General features: G+C 39.1%; 2 protein-coding genes across 4 annotated transcripts in view; one reads left to right on the top strand and one right to left on the bottom strand.

Annotated features, from left to right (window-relative positions):
- The window catches only part of IARS2 (isoleucyl-tRNA synthetase 2, mitochondrial), a 47,224-nt gene extending 35,102 nt beyond the window's left edge, over positions 1-12,122 (top strand). For both annotated transcript variants that reach the window (XM_026657681.2, XM_024205973.1), the window contains 9 exons: positions 409-517; positions 3,594-3,696; positions 5,550-5,675; positions 6,174-6,305; positions 7,857-7,963; positions 8,992-9,137; positions 9,398-9,588; positions 11,258-11,402; positions 11,715-12,122. In XM_026657681.2, coding sequence (XP_026513466.1) covers positions 409-517; positions 3,594-3,696; positions 5,550-5,675; positions 6,174-6,305; positions 7,857-7,963; positions 8,992-9,137; positions 9,398-9,588; positions 11,258-11,402; positions 11,715-11,857 — 1,202 coding nt within the window. In that variant the 3' untranslated portion in view covers positions 11,858-12,122. The remainder of the gene's footprint in view (positions 1-408; positions 518-3,593; positions 3,697-5,549; positions 5,676-6,173; positions 6,306-7,856; positions 7,964-8,991; positions 9,138-9,397; positions 9,589-11,257; positions 11,403-11,714) is intronic.
- A 634-nt stretch (positions 12,123-12,756) lies between these two features.
- Positions 12,757-22,379, bottom strand: part of RAB3GAP2 (RAB3 GTPase activating non-catalytic protein subunit 2) — a 79,922-nt gene continuing 70,299 nt past the window's right edge. For both annotated transcript variants that reach the window (XM_024205969.2, XM_024205971.1), the window contains 6 exons: positions 21,776-21,850; positions 21,239-21,457; positions 19,039-19,128; positions 18,717-18,935; positions 16,138-16,296; positions 12,757-14,951 (listed from right to left, as the gene is read on the bottom strand). In XM_024205969.2, coding sequence (XP_024061737.1) covers positions 14,805-14,951; positions 16,138-16,296; positions 18,717-18,935; positions 19,039-19,128; positions 21,239-21,457; positions 21,776-21,850 — 909 coding nt within the window. In that variant the 3' untranslated portion in view covers positions 12,757-14,804. The remainder of the gene's footprint in view (positions 14,952-16,137; positions 16,297-18,716; positions 18,936-19,038; positions 19,129-21,238; positions 21,458-21,775; positions 21,851-22,379) is intronic.

Genomic DNA, 22,379 nt, shown 5'->3' with positions numbered 1-22,379 from the left:
CATGTGGGAAAGTAAGCTTGTTTGTTGCCTATAAATTCTCAGAGTTTAACGATTCTCAGCATTTAATGACCACCTATTATTTTGTCTGTTAGCTGCTTAAGTAGTTGGGGATAATTAGCCTGATAATGTCTATTGTTTTCAACAATTCATTGTGTAGTTTTTTACTACAATTCATTGATAATGTCTATTGTTTTCAACAATTCATTGTGTAGTAAATAAACTAGTTCTTGGTTCACAGAACAAAAGCATAGTGTTCTATAACCGCTTACAGATATGTCTACTACAACACATGTTAATATTTCTTCTGATTACTTCATTTTACCATGAACCTACTACAAGTATTTAGGAATCTAATATAAACTGAGGTTTTTTTAAAAAAAAAATCAGTTGACATATTTTTGTTTTAAGGTGCAGATCAAAGGGCGGATTTATACTTGGAAGGAAAAGACCAACTGGGAGGCTGGTTTCAATCCTCTCTCTTAACTAGTGTGGCAACAAGAAAAAAAGCACCTTATAAGTAAGTGCTTGGTCTGCAACATGGCCATTTATTGAGCTTTTATATAATGGGAGTATGGTAATTTGAATAGAGAATATGAAGAACCCTTTTCCCACAAAAACTAAAGAAAGCCTTTACTGAATCTTCAGGCGACATCCATACACTTTATTCTAAAGGTTTCCTCAAAGGTTTATATCACAGTCCATTTATCTTCTGTTGAACTTGTTTTTCTCACTCTGAGTTTAAATGGATGCTTTCCTGCGTTGTTCCAACAGCTTACTGTGTTCATCTATCTCATTCACTCAGGATATACCTCATCGTGTGTTCAGGTGTCACCAGTTATCTTTGGCATCACCCATTCTTGCCACGCCCTTACGCTGCCAAGATCAGTGTCTTAACTTAATATGGGACATATTATGGAAGCTCACACTGACTGTAGGGGGTGGTGACTAAGTAGTGTGTCCCTGTGTTTTTGAACCTTGAACTTAACATGAGTGGCAAAGCTGTTACCTAAGGGTAAAAATTAGGGCTGTCAAACGATTACAAAAATTAATCATGATTAATTGTAGTTTTAATCACACTGTTAAACAATAATAGAATAACATTTATTATAAATATTTTTGGATGTTTTCTACATTTTCAAATATGTTTATTTCATTTACAATGCAGAATACAAAGTGTACAGTGCTCACTTTGTTAATTTTTTATTACAAATATTTGGACTGTAAAAAAAGAAACAAAAGAAATAGTATTTCTTAATTCACCTCATATAAATACTGTAGTGCAATCTCTTTATTGTGAAAGTGCAACTTACAAATGTCAATTTTTTTTTTAACATAACTGAACTCAAATAAAACAATGGAAAACTTCAGCGCCTACAAGTCCACTCAGTCCTACTTCTTGTTCAGCCAGTCGCTAAGACAAACAAGTTTGTTTACATTTATAGGAGATGATGCTGCCCGCTTCTTATTTACAATATCATCTGAAAGTGAGAACAGGTGTTTGCATGGCACTGTTGTAGCCAGCGTTGCAAGGTATTTACATGCCAGATATTCTAAACATTTGTGTGCCCCTTCATGCTTCGACCACCATTTCAGAGGATGTGTCCACGCTCGATGACAATCCAAAGCAGCGTGGACCGACACTTGTTCATTTTCATCATCTGAGTCAGATGCCACCAGCAGAAGGTTGATTTTCTTTTATGGTGGTTCGGGTTCTATAGTTTCCACATCAGCATGCGCCACGCCTCGTCCCTCTCAGGTTTTGGATGGCACTTCAGATTCTTAAACCTTGGGTCGAGTGCTGTAGCTATCTTTAGAAATCTCACATTTGAATCTCCTGTGTGTTCTGTCAAATCTGCAGTGGAAGTGTTCTTAAATCGAACAACATGCTGAGTCATCGTCCAAGACTGCCATAACATGAAATATATGGTAGAATGGGTAAAATCACAGAGCAGGAGCTATACAATTCTCCCCCAAGGAGTCCAGTCACAAATTTCATTAACGAATTATGTTTTAAATGAGCGCGTCATCTGCATGGAAGCATGTACTCTGGAATGGCTGAAGCATGAAGGGGCATATGAACTTTAGCATATCTGGCACGTAAATAACTTGCAACACTGGCTACAAAAGTGCTATGCGAACACCTGTTCTCACTTTCAGATGACGTAAATAAGAAGTAGGCACATTATCTCCTATAAATGTAAACAAACTTGTTTGTCTTAGCGATTGGCTGAACAAGAAGTAGGACTGAGTGGACTTGTAGGCTCTAAAGTTGTACATTTTTATTTCTGAGTGTAGATATGTAAAAAAAAAAAAAATTCTACGTTTTGTAAGTTGCGCTTTCACAATAAAGAGATTGCACTACAGTACTTGTATCAGGTGAATTGAAAAATACTATTTTGTTTATCTTTTTACAGTTCAAGTGTTTGTAATAAAAAATAACAAAGTGAGCACTGTACACTTCGTATTCTGTGTTGTAATTGAAATCAGTATATTTGACAATGTAAAAAAAATCCACAAATATTTATGATAAATTTAAATTGGTATTCTGTTATTAACAGTGCACAATTAAAACTGTGATTAATCACAATTAATTTTTTTAATTGAGTTAATTTTATTTTGAGTTAATCACTTCAGTGAAGTGCGATTGATGGCCCTAATAAAAATGGTCAAATAACCTAAGCTTTCATTTAAAACCATGATTTTAGCTCCTCTGGTTGCAAAGAGAACAGTGAATAGAGGCAATAATTTGAGTTATTGACTTGATTGCACTGGGAAATATTCAGTTTACTGAATTTGTTACTTTTTCAGTAAGGAAGTATACATAATACTACTTGGATTTTTATAAACAACTTAAATGAGCAAATGCGTATGCACTGAATGTAAATGTCTATTTTGGTCAAATGGAAAAATGAATGGTATAAAACATGTATTGCATGTGTTCCTTTTTATTCATTTGTGTGTGTATAGATATAAAATATGTATGTATAGATATAATGTGGGAAAACTGCCATTGACTTTAGTAAAACCAAAATTTCACCCTTAGTCTGTTGGATTTAGTCCAGTGGTGGGCAACCTGCGGCCCCATCAGGGTAATCTGCTGGTGGGCCACCAGTTTGTTTACATTTGCACGGCCCCCGCAGCTCCCAGTGGCCGCGGTTCGCCATTCCCAGCCAATAGAAACTGCGGGAAGTGGCGCGGGCTGCAGGGACGTGCTGGCCGCCACTTCCTGCAGCTCCCATTGGCTGGGAACGGCGAACCGCAGCCACTGGGAGCTGCGGGGGCCGTGCAAATGTAAACAAACTGGTGGCCCACCAGCAGATTACCCTGATGGGCCACAGTTTGCCCACCACTGATTTAGTCAATTAAAACTGGTGGTTTTGTACAATTAGGAAGACTGTTGGAGATCTAGTGTTTCTGCTCTTCTATAGACATAAATTTCAGTACTCAATAGATTCCATTTTGGATTGGAGATTTCTTGGTTAGAGTTTACTTCTGGAAAGACAAGACTGCCACACTAAAAAGATACAAATCCTAAGGCTTAATTTATTTTTAAGTAATATTGACATGTTTGGGTTTTGTTTTGTTTTCCTTAGGACTCTAGTGGTTCATGGATTTACTCTTGGTGAAAAAGGAGAGAAGATGTCTAAATCTATGGGCAATGTGGTCGATCCTGACGTAGTAATCAATGGAGGTCAAGTAAGTCACGACACACATTGTGTCATGGCATTTCTAGTTACATTTTTTTGTGGCCAAGAATTACAGTCATGTTGTTGTGTAACATTTCCCTGTACAACTGCTTTATGGCAGAATATTGGAAAGCTGCTGTATAATAAAGTTGGATATATTGAACTCCGTTGAGCTGAAATTAAAACCTGAATTGTTTCTCAGCTTTGAAGTGTTCAAGCTGCAATAAGTTTAAGATTAATTCTATTGAATATGACTATTCCTTGGTGATAGGGAATGGAGAGGGGCTGTAGCAATTCTATTGACAGTATAGTTCAGTTCTAAGCTCTTGAGAGATGTTATTCTAAGGGGGGTTTTTTTGTTTGTTTTTTAAAGAAGCTGAACTGGATGTGTGCTGCAGAGAGAGATCTTTGCAGTACAACAGTCATGGCATCATTTGCATACTAATAGGCATGTAGAGTGAGGCCAGTGACTGGACTTCTTGATCTGGAAACTTTTCATTTCATTCTACATTCAGAGAGGTTATACTGAAAGTAAATCCTCTGAAACACTGAGCTTTGTTAGTCCTTGCTTTTACTGGTGATCCTCTTTGCGGGGGGGGCTCTTCATAATTCTGTGAATCTTTGGCATAGAATGACAGATCCTTGGTAGGCTTTACTGACATGATTTGATAAAAACTTTTCTCTTTGTGTGTCAAAAAATCAAGGGGGGGTGGAAATGACCTTCCAATTTCAAAGAGAATGTGGTATAGAGTCTGAAGCTAAAAATCATTTAAAGACATTAATATTTATACTGTATCTTCTGTTTTTAGTTAGCACCATGCCGTTTTTCTAGACATCAAATATATTGGAGTAATTCATACAGCAGGTGGCAGTGGGGAGTTGTTCTTTGACGAGGGCTCAGGACAGAGCCACAAAGTAATCGTTTTCTAACTAGATATCAAATTGGTTGGGAAGCAAGTGAATTAATGTGGCTTTCTAAATAATGTAATCTAGAAAAGCCGCTCTTCAGCTATTTATTAGATTGTGTGGTGATCGACAGGCACTTCCTTATACTGAAGAAAGGAAATAATGAAAATCACAGTACAGCTGTGACGCTAGCATTAAGTCTGGGACCGCTTTCCCCTCCATGGGAGACCTGCTGGAGGGGCAGGGCTAGCGATGTTTGCGGCGGTGCCATCGGTTGACAGAGTGGCAGGGGATTCAGTACATAAGCAGGTGGAGAGTTTGAGCCCCATCTCTGTTCAATTAATTTGTAGAAAAACCGTTCTACACTTGTATACTGGTTCTCTGTTGACCCTGATTGTCAGATGGTATGGGGAGGAAAGAGAAAATGATGCATCTCTTTCACTACCCACTCCAAATGCACGGGGCTAGGATTTTGGGGCGTCAGATGAGGTGGTACTATATGCATCCGATAAAGTGGGCTATAGCCCACGAAAGCTTATGCTCTAATAAATTTGTTAGTCTCTAAGGTGCCACAAGTACTCCTGTTTTTCCCACTCAGTATGATTCCAGAAGGAGGGGGCCTGGATTAGCTGCTCCTGGTGCCACGCTGGAGCTGAAGCTAGCTAGCTCTGTGCCTCCGATAGATATTGCAAGGAGAGGTAGAGGCTGTAACTGCTGTGAGCTTGTATTACAGTACTGCTATAATGACCGATATAGTAAAAACGAAGGGTGGGTATCTAAATTCCAGAGTGTACATTTTAGTTAGAATTATTTGTAGACGAATCTTTTGGGCACAAATACAAACATGATGTTGCTGACCCTGGAGTCTTACTGTATTGGTTTTAAAATGTGTTTGCATTGTCTTAAATTGCAAATAAGCAGCATTGAAAAGAGCTTTGTGTTTTTGTCAATGAACAGGACCACAGTAAGGAGCCTCCGTATGGCGCTGATGTCCTTCGCTGGTGGGTGGCAGAATCAAATGTTTTTACTGAGGTGCTGATTGGACCAGCTGTACTTAGTGCTGCAAAAGACGATATAAACAGGGTGAGAAGTGAATATGATGCATCTGATTTTAAGAGAACACATCCTCTTCACCTTTGGTTTTATATTTACAGAGTAGAATCCATTGTGATACCAAAGATGACCGCTGACTTTGAAATGTGTCGCAATGGAGTGTATGTGAGCTTCTCTTTTAGCTGAAAATGAAGGGTGTTTTTTCCCAAGCACATAATTATTATTGCTCCCTTTTGTGATGTGCTGGTCAAGTAGTAATATATTTTAGGGAAAATAAAAATATGTTCTTTAGCTTGCCTGCCTTTAGCTATTGTTGTTGGTATATAACCTATTTATTCACAACTCTGCTGTTATGATCCTTTTGATACAGGTACTGTATTTTGTAATGATTTGGAATCATCAATTAGAAAAATGGTTGAGCTTTTTATTTTATTTAAATTGACAGGACGGAAATCGCTTGTGTGTCTTGTTTACTCTTCATTCTGATGAAACGGTTTCATTTAACACTTCTAAATGGTTTATTGTTAGCTTCGCAATACGCTACGCTTTATGTTGGGAAACGTGGCTGGCTTCAATCCAGAAACTGACTCCATCCCCAGTTCAGAGATGTATGTAATAGACCAGTACATGCTACACTTACTACAGGATTATGCTAAGAAGGTGAGGGTGAATTATGTGAATCTACTGTGTACTTTGTTAGTGATTAATTTAAATTGGGAATATAATGTCTCTGGGGAAAATGCTTATAAGTGTGTTTGCATTATTTTGAAGAAAAAAAAATGTAAATAGTGAGCTTTTCCAATAATGGAGCAAAATGAAGATCTATCTTAAATTTGTGATAAGGAAATAGCCGTGTAGCATACTGTATATAAAACTGAATTCTTTCCATTATAAATGCCAATTTTTGGCAAGAAAAAAACTCTCTAGACTGCACTTGGCATGCATCTGTATTGTATAGTACACAGAGGTAACTCGTAAAAATGTTTTAATTGTATGAATGTAGAAGAGCTTTAATCTTCATGTAGCCATTCGAATATAGCCTATTTAAAAAACTAAAGGCTAAATTTGCTCTCTGACACATGCATGCAACTTCCACTCAAGTCAATGGGAGTAAAGGCTATGTATCTGAGGGCAGAATGGGACCCTTGAGGTGATCACTAATATAGCCTGCCTCTACTCTGGGCAACTTATGGCTTTTTGAAAGGTTTAAAAAACTTCAATACGAGTCCTAAGTGCGCATGTTAAATTTTGCTTTATTTGAACCTGCCTTCAGAGGCCTCAAATTGCTCCAATTAGAGGAGGGTATACAGCCATATCTAATGCTTTTTGGGGGGGGGGGGGGTGTCAATATATTTAAATACAATTCAGAGCACTTTTGGTGTATGTGACCTGTGTAGCTAACATGTTCCTCTTGATGCTCCAAATGCTCTGTTTACATTCAAGATTGGAGTAGCTATAGCAGAATCACTTGGCTTTCAGACACTTAGGAAATTTGCAGGTTATGAAACATTCACTTTATAAATACGAATCAAATAAAAAAATTTCGTTCGAAATCTTGAGACAAATTGGTTAGATGTTTTTTATTTTGATTAGCAAAGATGCTTTGGCAATGTACAAGTGGTGAGAGGGTGAAATACCTTCGCAGAGCTGGTTAGGTGAGCCAAATTGAATTTCAGCAAGTTCAGGACTTAGCTTACTAAACACATCTAGGATAATTGAGCCAGAAATGCATTCTGCATACTCGAGTTATGAAAGAAATCAGAAGGCTGTCTCCTAAAACCTGCTAAGCAGAGAGGGGAGTACTGGAAATACCTGGTAGAACAATAGTTGCTATACCTAGCATGCTTTTTGGATTTCTCTTCTCTTAATCTTTTTTACAGATATACTAGCATGAAAACAGGATTTCTTTAGATCTTATTTCTCTTTGCCAACCCTTGGAGAGGAATGTTTGATTCTGTGTCTTCGAATGATTTCTCTGTTCCCGTTGTTACAAACTCACTGTCCAATTCATATGAATGATGAATTATCAGGTTTTTTCCTCAGAAGAGCCCAGAAAGATGTTCTCCCAGGCGCCTTACCTTTCTCCTACTCAGCACTTTCCCCCTTCCTGTACTTTCTTGAAAAGAAAATGTTCCCAGGCTCATCATGACCTACATTTCTATCCAGTGTGATAGTAATTGGATGTGCTGCTGTCATCTCTCTGTTCCCCAGGTTACAGAAGCGTACAAGGAATACGATTATGGCAAAGTTATTCGTTTGTTGCAAGCATTCCACACTAGAGATTTGTCCAACTTTTACTTCAGCATAATCAAAGACAGGTAGGTATTAATTCCTGCCGTCACTAAGGCAACTTTTTTTCTTTTTATGATGTTTTTAAGAACCCTGGTTTGAGATTGGCTGTGGAACTCTCATAAAGGAGATAATATAAATAGTGATTGAAGTATATCTTCATCCCAGGCTACCCTGAAAGAAATACTTGTGGCAAAATAGAATTTATTTTTAATGAAACTTAGTTAGCAGCTAGAGGGTGATTTATAGTATCCAGCAGCATTGAACCCATCTTCTCAAGATCTGTATTTCAGCAATTCTTGTTTCCTTCCAAACGTAACTGGAAGGGATACCAGATAGTATAGATTTAGCCCCAATAGGCCTTTTGTGTTACTGGCTCTTAATTGAATTGCTTAGTTTTCTAGAGGGGATACACATCTCGTTCTTTGCCAATACTCTCTTGTTAATTGGACTTACGGGTTCAGAATCAGACTTAGCAGGCGTTGTTAAAAAAAAAGCTGTTGGTGTGCAGGTTGGTATTTATTATGCAAGAACTAGAAGGTCACAGATTTTTCAGTAGATGCTTTTGCTACATCTGTCCCAAGTTTTCCAGGACAGAGTTTCACGTTTCCTGATCCTTAGTCTCAGATTTCTCCAAGAAAAATTTTCCTTTAAGGGATGGGTTTTTCTTTCTTCGAGACCTTTTATGCCAGTCTAGAGGCTGGGTATAGGCCCTCTCTACTGGGGACCCAAAACACTGAAGCTTTCTGAGGGGTATCATCCCTCCTACACAAAGAACTTTTGGCTCAGTAAAGCCAGTTAAAAATGCAAAGCAGTCAAATGAAACCTCTTTAAACAATAACTTGAAACCCAGAACTGTTGTAAAGGCAGAACGCAGTGTAATCTACGTACAGACTTTGAAAAACAAATTATGGCTTAAAGTTAGGCCCTTAGGTCTATCTTGAAACACCTAAATAAGACCGATTTTAGCACACATCTTGTATCTGGCTGAACTCTCTCTCTCTCTCTCTCCTTACTGAAAGCAACTTCACAAACTCTCCCCTCTTGTGACTCACAGGCTTTATTGTGAAGAAGAAAAAGATCCTAAACGTCGTTCATGTCAAACAGCCTTAGCCGAGGCTTTGGACGTAGTGGTGCGATCGTTTGCACCAGTCCTTCCTCATCTGGCAGAGGAGGTTTTCCAGTTCCTCCCATACAAGAAAGGTAAGGCATGTACAACTCCGTCACAGAAACCAGACACTGACATTTCAGAGAACTTGTACTAGAACAGTAACTGTGGACAAAAATTTGCATTTGTTTAAAAATCTGTATTTAACTTTGCAATTAAAAGATCCTCGCCATCCTTTGTTTAGCTCAAATAAAAATAAGTATTTAAAGAAATCAGCTGCAGAACAGTTTTATGGAAAGGGAGCAGTAGACAGCACAAACTCCAATGCATTGAACATGTTTTGTTGTTTTTCAAGAGTGGGAGAGTGTTTTCCATTCTGGCTGGATTAACACAAGCTCCGTGTGGAAGAAACCTGGCCTAGAGGAAGTGGTGGAGGCTGCATGTGCGATGAGAGACTCTTTCCTTGGATCCATTGCTGGCAAAAATGCTTTGGAGCACGAAGTCGTCATTGTAATCGACCCTGGGCTGCTCTTTGAGTTAATGGAGGTAAAAACAAAAAACACCCTCCCATCCACCCCACCTGTTAACATGCTAGAAAAAATAACTCCTACTCTACTTGAGCACTTAGGGCTAGATCTCTGTAGGCGACTTGGAGTCAGGGTTACAGTGCTTAACAAGGAGGTGCCCTGAGGTCTAGTGGAATCCACAGCCCCAAGTCAGGAGCCCAGTGCTCTATACAATGTACAGGGAGAGTTAGGTGGCTGAGAAGACAGCAAGCCTAAGCTAGCCTGTAGGAAATACTAAGGAGAGGGGGTGACCTGAGCCCCACCCTCAAAGGGAGTTAGATGTCAATCACCACTTGGGATTCAGTTGGAAGCCTTCTCCTGGAGTTAGGCACCTGTGTCAGGTCAACCCTTTCTTGCAAAAAGTGGAGACCGGTGCTTGTGTTTCCTCCCTGGTTAGTGCATTCACCTATGATGGGATGCGATACCTGGGTTCAAATCTTCCCTCTGCCTTGGAGTAGCGACGTGAACCCAGGACTCCCATCTCTCAAGTGAGTGCTCTAATAGCTAGCCTATAACACCATTTTGCCTCACCCATTGAATATTCAGGTATTTCACACAAAGTGGAACAGCTTCAACAGAAGTGATTGAGACCTATCCCATGCTCCCCTCTAGCTTGGTGGTGAGGGCACTCGCCTGGCACAGGGTGACTTCCTCCTGCAGGTGGGGGGACAGCTAGGTTGAGGATCTCTCTAGGACTCAGGTGCCAAGCGGCTCGGCAGCATCAGGACATAAGCAGCTTTGTGCATGCTACTGACAAGTTTAGGTGGCAGCCAACTGGGGATTTTGATCTAAGTTTTGGGTTTAGGTGCCTAAATCCATGGATCTAGTCCTTTGCAGCATTTTTCAGATGACTGCTAACAACACGGACAATGTTCCACTTAGCTAATCCATGTGATTTCTGAGCCAGGGTCAGCACACTTGTCAGAAGGTGAAAGGGCTATTTTCTGTTCTGAAAATGGACATAGGGTCCAAACTTCTTGCTATCTTAAATGATTAGGAGTTTGATGCAGGCTTCCCTAGTGGGTTGCAGTTCAGTACTGGATGTGGAACTGATACAGGAGGAATAGGCAAGGGATTTTGGACACTTCAGTTTCTTGGTCCTCTGTTCAAACCAGGTCTAAATGACTGAAGTCAATGCCAAGCCTATAGGAAAGAAGTTGGTAGTTGTTTCAGTCCAGTTACTAATGAATGTGTCCCTAAGAGAAACTACTACCATGTCTGAAACTCTAAAATGCAAGGGATTGACTTGTGCTAGGGCCTAAGGCATTTAAGGAAGGTGTATGCTGAAGTTTGAAATGATACGGGGGAGAGAGATTTCCAGCATTGTCAATCTGGTATCAAAACTGAGCATTAAGATCAATCATTTTGTTTTATGCCCCTGACATCAGGAGCTGAGAGGTCAGAGTATAATTGTTATACTGTTGGCTGGCAGTAGGACGTATTCCCGCAGCTGGAGAAGTGGCTCAGACAAAAGCTCTGGCTGGCAACATTTGTTGAAATGTCCTGCAGCCAAATGCACACCTCTAGCCTTTGCCAGCAGGAGGGCTGGACTTGAATCAGGCAGCTTGCAAACCCCATGCTGCATTGTAAGGTGTATTTGTTGCAAAAGTTTAAGCTATTTAAGTTCAGAAAGCCACTGTTCTTTCCAGACACTGCAGTCTGAGGAGTCTTCCAGTGTATCGCAGCTAAATGAAATCATGATGGCTTCACAGACAACTCTACTGTCCGAACTACCTATAGAAATGGCCACAGATGAAAAGATCATTAAAGGGACCTTTTTGATTAACTTAGAAGGTAAGAAAAAGGGACTAACAACTAATCAATGCCTGCTTCTACCCAGCAAACACAACTCTCTCTTAGATTAGAAACTTACCTATTACCGAGAGCTGAGGCCGAGCAGGATCAGCCCCTTTCTGTGCACTAGTTTTTCTTGGTCTCTTACCTGCATTTAGGACTCTGGTCAAAGGTGGTTCTTGGAGTTTAGCTTTACTTTATAGAAAGGAATAGAGAAATTTTAACCCCCCCAAATGCAGTTAGCGGGAGGCTGCAGTGTGAGCTGGGTTTCAATGCTGACTGTACGCTATACAGTAAAATTTTCTTTGACAGGTGGTGATATTCGTGAAGAGTCAACATATAAAGTTATAGTCCTACCAGCTGCTAAAGCAAAATGCCTTCGTTGTAGGAAGTACACTGCTGATTCTCTACTCTCACTATGTCCACGCTGCACCGAAGTCATGGCTGGAAAATGAAGTGAGCTGGACAATTTTGTAGATATTGCCACTTGGACTATAAAATATAAAAGACGGTAAACTCAATGTTTCATTAACCAAATGGAATTCCTGAGCTACAAAGTAACTGCAAGAGTTAAAGAAAACTCAGTATATGCTGAAGAAAGCTGTAGCAGTTCACGCCTTAATCTAAGCAGAACTACAGTAGTGGAAAAAACTTTAAAAATGCTTATGTTTATATCAACTTTACGCCTAATAAAAGCTGTTCTTCGAACACAGACTAGTACTACAAGTGTGTGTCAAAATTTAACATGGTCTAAAGTAAGTAGAGTCCTTTCTCTGAAACCAGCGGTAACTTATCTTGATGGCTATTGTAAAAGAGAAGATCAACTACTGAAATGGCAGGCTATTGCCTAGCACTGAATTATGTTAGTAGCTGCAGATAGTGAAGTCTAAATTACTTTATTCATAGTGGTGTAAACTGACTTTGTGAAGTTGCGTAGTTCAGCTAAACCTTCTGTACGCTGGAGTAACGGGTAAGGAAAAAATATTTAACTATACATCATAGTTCAGGTCTGCATACCCATGGAAGGCAAAAACTAGAATCAAATCCCAAATTTATTTGATTTACACAACTCCACAGCAAGTGACACAGAAAATAGCAGTATATACATAATCTTATTACTTACAGTACATTACACATTTGATGTAAAGTGTTTCACATAACACCTTAGGCCTTGATTCTCAATTACACTAAGGCCTGGTCCACACTAAGCCCCCAGTTCGAACTAAGATACGCAACTTCAGCTACGTGAATAACGTAGCTGAAGTCGAAGTATCTTAGTTCGAACTTAAAAGTACTTACCGCGGGTCCACACGCGGCAGGCAGGCTCCCCTGTCGACTCCGCCTACTCCTCTCGCAGAGCAGGATTACCGGCGTCGACGGCGAGCACTTCCGAGATCGATTTATCGCGTCTAGACAAGGCATCATATAATAAGGCCTACAGTAGCCTCAGAGGAAACTGCCCTACAGTCTTACCCTAGAACATCTCAGACAGCCACGTGTCTCTTACCAGTATTTAACTTGTCAATATACTGAATCAGTCTATAAAGTTGGCAGGTACTGGCCATTATTTGCTTTCACTAGCACAATACCCTTCATAGTAACCATAATGTCATACAACAGCAATAGGCGTAAATGAATTATAGCTATATTCTTTAAAATGCAAAACAGAATGCCATGTTTTTCAAAAAGCCTCCATATTGCTAGAAGTGAAGTAGCATTGCAAACTGATTTCTGTACATTAAGAGCCAAGAATACTGAATAAGTAAACTTCACCAGACTGTCAATTTAAAAGTGTTTATTTCAAGTGAACCCTTCTTGTAGCTTGTCATTCTACAGGGGAGTGGTAGTCCCCACCTCCAAGAACTGTTCTTGTTCCTGTTTTAACAGTAGTTCCCTGATGACAACAGCAGCACACCTCACAGAAGGTAATCACTACTGAGTAGGTTACTTCTAGTATTGGTGAATCCTATGTCCTATTGTTATCACCAAATTCCTTTATCTAATAAGGTAGATTTATGATTCTGTGTAGTTAACAATTGCAGACAGGTGCAAGTTACAGGAGTCAGCTAGCTGTTTCCATTATAACTGATACGGGCTCAAGCCAGGACGTGGTGAGAATCATTCTTCCAGTCCTGATGTTCACAGAAAACATGTATATCAGAGTACAACAGGGATACTCAGCTGCTGTAAGATAAGAATGGTGGTCTGCTTCTGACAGCTTGAAAAATACCACCCAAAACTTAAGGATTCTGGCTTCATAATACAGATACCCTGTGGCACTGTACTACGAAGAACACACAAGGTTTTGTAAAACGCAGGTATTCTGTATTACAGATCTTCAGCACAGTGGGCAATAATGCACACTACAAGGGTATGATTTCTAAAGCATGTTAACATCTTATATATTAATTGGTCTGTATAGACTCTGCTGGTGCCCACTAGAAGTTCCCTAGCACACTTTAACATAATGCTGTTTTAATGTATAACACATTAGTGCACTTTAGAAATCACACCCGAGAGGGTGTATTATCCCATGGTGTAGTTCTACTCTTACCAGAAAGAGAGTGTTCTAAATAACTCATTTAAGGAAGTGAAGTATTAAGACCAGGGGCTTGATCCTGGAGTCCTAACTTCACCAGGATTTCCATAACAGCCGCACTAGGAAACTTAGGCTCCAATCTTGTTTGGGTGAGGCCTTATGTGTAAAGTGATGTTTGTTTCTACGTTGATGGTCTTAAGAGTATTCTTCCCCAATACTTGAACTTTGATGGGTGCGTTCCTCTTTCTAATTTTATCCCCATTGAGGATGCAAGGTGTTTTGTACTGCTGTTACAGGAAGTGAGCCCCTCCATCAACTCTGGCTCCTCTGAAGATTAACTACTAGGGGCCCTTCAGAATAGAACTCTTTTATGGAAATAAAACACGACCATTTTTATTTCAGAAAAACATGACAGCCTAACATTTTTCCTTACATGATACAGATTTATGCAACTGACTGTTGTCCAATAACCAAGCATATATGGAAAATACATTTAACTTTTTTTCAGAGTATGAAATATAGAATCTCACATGTTAGGGTAAGAATATAATTTGTAAATAAGTGGAATAAAACTGCTGTTAAATGTAACAATCTATCTAAGCTAGAGCACAAGTGCTTGAGTTAGAAATAAATAGAGCACTTGAGTTATTGACAAATGTACAAAGATTACTAGCTCCTAGTATATTATGCACAATAGGGTGGAACTTTAGATGAACTCCATTGTAAAAGCATTTGCTTTTTAAATTAAGTTTATTTTACAAAAGCCACATGAATGTTTCCCTTTACAAAGGTCAGCCTCAGTGGGTAAAATCATGCACTACCTCATCTTACAGCAGAAGTGTTTAAAACTAGTACGTAAATTGTCATGAAGAGATTGCTTCTACAGCCTCGATCAGATTCAAGGCAAGGCTATATTGCCCGTGGTTTTCCGGTAAGTGCTCTATTACTTTGTTTACTAATTTCGCTGTTGTTGCAACTGGCACTTCGACATTTTGAAGATCGTGTGGGTCCTGCAAAAGGATTTTTAAAAAGTGTTAGGAAGAAAAGGCCACAATGACGTTTGCTTGTAATTGTAAATGGGTGCCTGAACTCATCTCTAGATCATAGCAGAGTTAAGTAAGCAGTGGGGGATTTAAGCCCAGTACAATGAAGCCTAAATATGATGTATTCAGTACTAGTTTGAAGTCAACACGGCTATTCTTATATCATCCCCCCCCTTTGAACTCTACATTCAGGGAAACAGAGGACTTCAGAGAACTCCTTTGCTACGGTCAGATTCCTTTGATCTGAATCAAAAGTTGAAAAGTTCTGTACAGGATCTTGACTTCCACTCGGATAAACACTACCCACAGTACAGTCTTTAAACTTACAGAAACTCATACAGGGAACACTATTCAGGAGGACATGAGTCTTCTATACAACATAATGCTGCAGTTTATATGAATGCTTCTTAGATCACACTCTGGCACCACTCAAGAGAACCATGCCACTCACTAGTGCACAGCAGAAAACTAAATTTATTTCCTCTGAAAGAAGCTTCATTCTACAACTTCTTGAATTGTTTCACAGATTTAAGCACAAGTTAGTCTTTCCCCCAGGCTAAAGGAAGATCAGCTACAAGCAGTTGAGCATACGGCCAATAATTACACAGTAAAGCAGTCCCATGGTTTAAAACATGAGTAATAATATGATAGTTTCACGGGGGAGGTGGGGACACAGCCATTAAAGTGAAGATAAATTATTTAAACTTTTGGAAATGGACATTTTTGGACTCCTACACATCTTGTCCTCAAGAGCAGCAAATATGCAATTGTTTACATGCACCTGAACAATTTACTCCCCTTCAAGTGCTGGTAAAAGGATTCCCAATAAAATCTAGCAGTGAAAAGAGGCATTTCTGCAGTACATTCACATTTTAAACCAATCAAGATATTCGCTCTATCCTCTGAATTGACTGCAACCTGTAACACTGAAATTGTGTGGCTTTTTAGAAAATGTATAATGGAGCAGAGATGACCAGAGAGTTGATCATGCTGGGCTGTCTTGTTCCTATTAACCAGAACTGAAGTTAGGTAGGCTTAGACTCATACTTTACATTAAAGCATTACTAAAAATGTTAATTTTTAAAAGTAATAAAAGTCTTTGGTCAAAAGGAAGCTTTCTATAAATTTATTCTCTCATTTAGGCTGAACCTACCATAGCTTTAAGCCAGGTACATAGTGTTGGAGGAAGTCTGGCCAGTAGCTCCATGCCTTCTTTCGTCTGTGTGTGTAGTAAAGCGTAGGCCAGTCTCTGTCCTGTCAGCACAAGTAGCTGTGATGCAAGCACTTCTTTGTCATGCACTTGAAGAATGGCCTGAGAATAGGAATATACCAACAAAAGTCATAGTAAAAATGTGCAAGATTACAGATGACCCATGTAGAAACTACTTTATCTTGCTTCAGCCCTAACCTTCAATTAATACAAGGACAAATGACCCAACAAATGAAGAAATTTGAAACGGATTTATCAGCCAATGGTATGGACTCTTGTTAGTGACTTTTACTGAAAATTGTGGAACAAATCCACAGTTTTGGCTCAAGTCCTGCACTGTAGAATGGAACTCTTATAATGGCTACATGGCAGTGAGTCTTAAGGCTCAAGCTCAGACCTTAAGATTCTTGAAACGTGAGTTCACATCCCCTCTGTTTGAAAAACGGTCTCCTGCTATGATAGACTAAGAAAACTGAAAGCCTTTTTACTGTCTCAAGCCTGCACAGTGCCCTAAAGTCATCTGATTAGAACTATAGTGATTTATACACAGGCATATTACTACAGACACTTGAATTTTGCTTATTTTTCAAGCTCTCTAAAATCATTTACTTTTTCAGTGTCACCTCTTTGCAGATTTGTTACTTCCCTCTAATGAAGGCAGAAACTAAGCACCATGCAGTTTGACAATTCCAGATATTGATAGTTCAAGGCTGCATTTTTGTTTTAAGATGCACCGACTATTTAAGAAGCATCAAATAGAAGTTCCAATATCTCTCACAATATTGGAACCACAAAACAGCAAAAGAACTCCATTCCGAACACAGCACAAAGATTTCATGAACATGCAGAGTAATGAATTTTCAAACTCTTCTTCTGTGACAAGTTTCAGAGTGGTAGCCGTGTTAGTCTGTATCAGCAAAAACGAGGAGTCCGTGTGGCACCTTAGAAACTAACAAATTTATTTGGGCAGAAGCTTTTGTGGGCTAAAACCCACTTCATCAGATGCATGGAGTGGAAAATACAGGAGCAGGTATAAATACATGAAAAGATGGGAAAAGATGCCTTACCAAGTATGAGGTCAGTCTAATGAGACAATTTAATTAACAGTAGGATACCAAGGGTGGAAAAATAACTTTTGTAGTGGTAATGAGTGGCCCGTTGACAAGAAGGTGTAACAGTAGGGGGAAATTACTTGGGAGACAGGCCAGTCCTTGCTTACAGACAGCCCCCCAACCTGAAGCAAATACTCACCAACAACTACACACCACACAACAAAAACACTAACCCAGGAACCAAACCCCGGTGCCAACTCTGTCCACATATCTATTCAACGGACACCATCATAGCACCTAACCACATCAGCAACACCATCGGGGCTCATTCACCTGCACATCTACCAATGTAATATATGCCATCATGTGCCAGCAATGCCCCTCTGCCATGTCCATTGGCCAAACCGGACAGTGTCTACGCAAAAGAATAAATGGACACAAATCTGACATCAGGAATTATAACATTCAAAAACCAGTAGGAGAACACTTCAATCTCCCTGGTCACTCAATAACAGACCTCAAAGTGGCAATTCTTCAACAAAAAAACCCTTCAAAAACAGACTCCAACCGGAAACTGCAGAACTGGAATTAATTTGCAAACTGGACACCATCAAATTAGGCCTGAATAAAGACTGGGAGTGGTTGGGTCATTACAAAACCTAAACCTAATTTCCCCCTTCTGTTACTCACACCTTCTTATCAACTGTTTGAAATGGGCCACTCATTACCACTACAAAAGTTACTTTTCCTCTCTTGGTATCCTACTGTTAATTGAATTGTCTCCTTAGACTGACCTCACACTTGGTAAGGCAACTCCCATCTTTTCATGTATTTAGACCTGCTCCTGTATTTTCCACTCCATGCCTCTGATGAAGAGGGCTCTAACCCACAAAAGCTTATGCCCCAATAAATTTGTTAGTCTTGAAGGTGCCACAAGGACTCCTTGTTGTTTCTTCTGTGACAACTCGTTTAAGTAAGTTTGACACTGAAGTTAAGTGCTAGATTTTGGGTTAAGGATCTGCTCAAACTGCAAGTGGAGTACTTTGAATCCCCACATTGTTTCTTAACTGTACTGACAAATAAAAATGAATTCTTATCCCAGACCTCAGTGCTTAGCACAACTGGCAATGACTGTTACTGCTTAGATTAGTTTTGTTCTGCACTAATGGGAGAATCCCATCAGCGAAAGGTGTGAATTCTTCCCCCCACTCCTCCCAAATAATTTGTCCTATATTTTCCTTGTTTGCAAAAAAAATTAACATGGCTGTCCCAGATAACTGTGTGCACCAGAATCAAGTGTTAGAATGTGGTATGTTCTCTGTTGCTGGGGGAGCACAAGCCAAGTCAAAATTGTTTGTAAAATAAAGGGGAATACGAATCAGAACTGTCCAGTTACAGAGCTGAGTAACTTAGCTGTGCCTCATGATTCTGGCTATACTCAAGCTGCCAAAGGCACTTTTTAATCATTACCTCTTCTCCGAGATGATCCATGCCGTAATTATACAGTTCACACACATAATGCCTTCTAATCACATCCTCACTGAGCTGAAGGTGCTGTGCCAAATCCAGAGCCAAAGCTGGCCAGTCCTTGTCTTTTTCAGCAGGAAGTGGTGCCTCTTCTGGGAGCCCTCTGGCCTTTTGTGCAGAGCACTGGCCTTGTACCACTGCACTCACAGCTTTCATTAAGAACTGGGAAGCAAACACCAAAATGAGTTAGCAGCAGTTTAATTTTACCTGAAACTCCTTTAAAGGTCTATATTTCCTTGTGGCAGTGTAAAGGATTTAAACTCACTTGTTGGCGTATGGATAACACGTTTGGATCCATATCCCCACTGGGCAGCAACTGAATTGAAGTCAGGTCTTTGAAAAATGCATTTTTGCCCTAAATTGAGAACAGGAAAAACCCATATTCCTTTGAGTGAGGCAGGCAGAGAAAAATAGATCCATTTTGATCAAGCACTTGAAGGGATAATACTTTTTCCCCATTTAAATGCTATTGCATCTTAGTTTCCAATCCCGAAGAGAAATGCAGTATTTTAAATTACTGAAAGGCTATGAAACAAAAGAAACACATTTGTTTAAGCAATCATATGTTTTACTAATATTTCTAGGTTTTTTTAATTACTTCACCTGGCATTCAAGCTTAAAAGTTAGGCTACAAATTTCAATAGCAGGGGGTTCTCAATCTGCTAGAGTTATCTAACCAAATGGAGCGATCATTACATAAGGAAATAAATCATCTTTTTTTTAAGCCACTAGCATTGGTTTCAGACCCTGAGGGTTATCATTCTAGACTGACATGCCAACTATGACATTTAGTGTGAAATACATCCAACCACGGGGTCTTTTAAGAAAGTAAAGTATTTGAGGGTTTTTTTTGTTTTAAGTTTCAAGGCTCACTGAATGGCCCTTGAATTGTGCACACAGTAAAAAAAGAGGTGACAGTAACCATTGTCCTGCTGTCATACTGGATTTGACAAGAAAAGGCAGAGTCTTGCCAAAGGAAGTAAATGCACCCATGTACATGGAATAATATTCTATTGAAGGTGGCCTTGCTTCATCACATGGAATTGACCGAGTTGTCCTGCTCCATGTTAGACATGGAAGCTGGTGCAAAAAGGCAGGTGTCAAACACTAAAATACTGGCAGTTAAGGTGTGCACCTCAATTACGAGACCCCTCAAAACAACTCCGTGCACCAACAAGAAGAAATACATAAAGGAATTGCAGGGTAGCCATGTAATCCAATCCTACTTAATTCCAAGTGCTGCAATTTAGTTCTAGATAAAGACTTGCCTTGTTAGAAATCAGATGATGAAGTGGCCTTTTATATACTATTAAGTTCACAGTCAATGTTTCAACCAGCCAAGATTCCCTAGAGATCTTTCACAAAGAAGTTCTCCCATGCAGCTTGCAGAACATGGGGGAATTCTGAGTGACTGAGGCAAAGATGAAAAGTAAGGCAAGGGAGGATGACAACCATATACAAAAGGCAAGGAAGCACAATTTTTTATTCCTCTTTCTGGGAAAGTGGTTTGATTTGCAGAGTTAGGGACATTTTTGGTAGAGGGAAAAGGGTGCTTTATGCAACACACCCAAAAAACAGGTAACCTCTTTCACTGGCAGACAATGGTACTTAAGCATGCATGCAAGTGCTTTGCTAAATAGCTACAGAGTGCTGAATGGGGACTACATTTAGACAAGAATCAATAGCAAAATACAAAAAAAAAATAGTACTTTGTATTTATAAAAATATCTCAATACATCTTTAAGGAGACATCTGTAGTATGACAGTTCTGCATAGAACCAATTTTTTTTCCAGGTAGGATTGGTTTACAATAGTCTACAGCAGTACTTTATTTCTAAAATTCACTCAGTGTGTGCACCTCAGCTGCGAGGAAAGCAGCTCAATACGTAACATTTTCTTTACATCTGTTTTAGGACTCAGGAGCAACAACAGATTCCATTTTAAATATAGCAACTATTTATTTTAATCAGTCTGTTCTTGCTCTCACGGCTACTAGCTATATGTTGTTTCCGAGAAAGAAGTGTGGCATAAAGCATCAGGAATAACGGATACAGAGAGTGACAGATTACGATAATGAAATAGAAGATTTATTATTTGTAATTTCTCTGATCTTACAGCTCTCAAACTAACAAACGTGTGACCTAATCAGATTGCATCCTGTGTTCTCACCATGCAATAACAGTCATTAGATGGAGTAAAATAAGGAGCTGATTTTGACACCTCTAAACCACTCTCAAGACATTCTATTCAGAAGAAAAGTTACTATGTGTGTGGACTGCTGTTCCGGTGACAATCCTTAGCTGAACAGAGTGCACCAATTATCTTTGACATGACATCAATCTACATACTGTGTTTAAAGAACTAGTTATAAATAACTGATAAAACATGCATGCTTGTTAACTAGCAGCAGCAAGGACAGCATTATATTATAAAACATGTACTCATAACACCTTTAAAAGACATACCTTACTGTCAAATAGAGAGAGAGGTTTCACACTCTTCAGAGAAAACCTCATGATTCCGTATAATATAGTGCACAATACCGACTGGTGTTCGACAAGTGGGTAGTGGATGTGTTTCTGCTCCAGGGCTAGCTCTACTATTGAGATTGGTCCTTCAGCTGACACCCAGGCATCTTCTGTGTCCAATACTGGAGCTTGCATTTCATCACTACTAACATCAGCCTAGTACAGCAATGCAGAGCAATCAGCATTCAAAAAAATTATTACTTTAAGATACTGTTCAGAAAGATTATGAGAATCTCTATTAAAAACAAACAGGAGTTATATTACAAGCCACAATTTCACCTGCAAAAGTATTTTAAAAAAATAATAGAAATGTTCCATGTTCACTAGAAAATAATTTACAGACTTTGGTTAAATGAAGTCATTAAAGTAATTGTAGCTATATTATTCATGTTGCCTTCAATTTTCATAGCGAAAACTTACTACTAAAACCATGCATGTTCTTATGTATTTTCTAATCAAAAAAATATTTTTTACCTCCATTAAGGTTTGAAGAAGATCTGAACATGAGCCAAGAAAAGATGTCATTGCAGTATCACCCATACCTACATCCTATTAAATAAAGATAGAGTAAATTTCTGCAACGTGATTTCGCTTGGATGCATTTTAAAACATTTTAGTTGCAACAGACAGAAAGAAGGGTCTTTATCAGCACTGTTTACATTTCTGGGAGGGCAGGCTTTGCTAGAGAATATACAAAAAGCACTAGTGCTAATTTCAGTTCCTTTATCTCATTATGTTAAGGCCAAATAGTTGTAACAAAAGATTTGGATATAACAGACAAAAGTAGAATTTGAGAATTTCAATAAAGCTTTGCAACAGCTGGAAAAAGTCTTGACTATAAAAGTTGCTTATTCTATCCACTTAATACACTGTTCTATTAAGTAACTATATTCTGCAAAGAATTTTATCAGAAACAAACAAACAACGCACTATCCCCGGAACATAGTTTCAATTAACACTTCCAGGAGTTGATAAAATTATGTGGACAAAATGTTAGTCAGGTAAGCTTCAGTCTCAAGTTCACTTTCTGTACCATTTTTACTAGATTTGTCTACACCTTTCAACTTTGATTTGTCAA

The sequence above is a fragment of the Terrapene carolina genome, unplaced genomic scaffold, assembly GCF_002925995.2.
Source record: "Terrapene carolina triunguis isolate 2854851 unplaced genomic scaffold, T_m_triunguis-2.0 Scaffold262, whole genome shotgun sequence".
Taxonomy (NCBI): Eukaryota; Metazoa; Chordata; order Testudines; family Emydidae; genus Terrapene; species Terrapene triunguis.
Note: the sequence above shows the minus strand (reverse complement) of the source record. Positions and strands in the feature narration are given on the sequence as shown.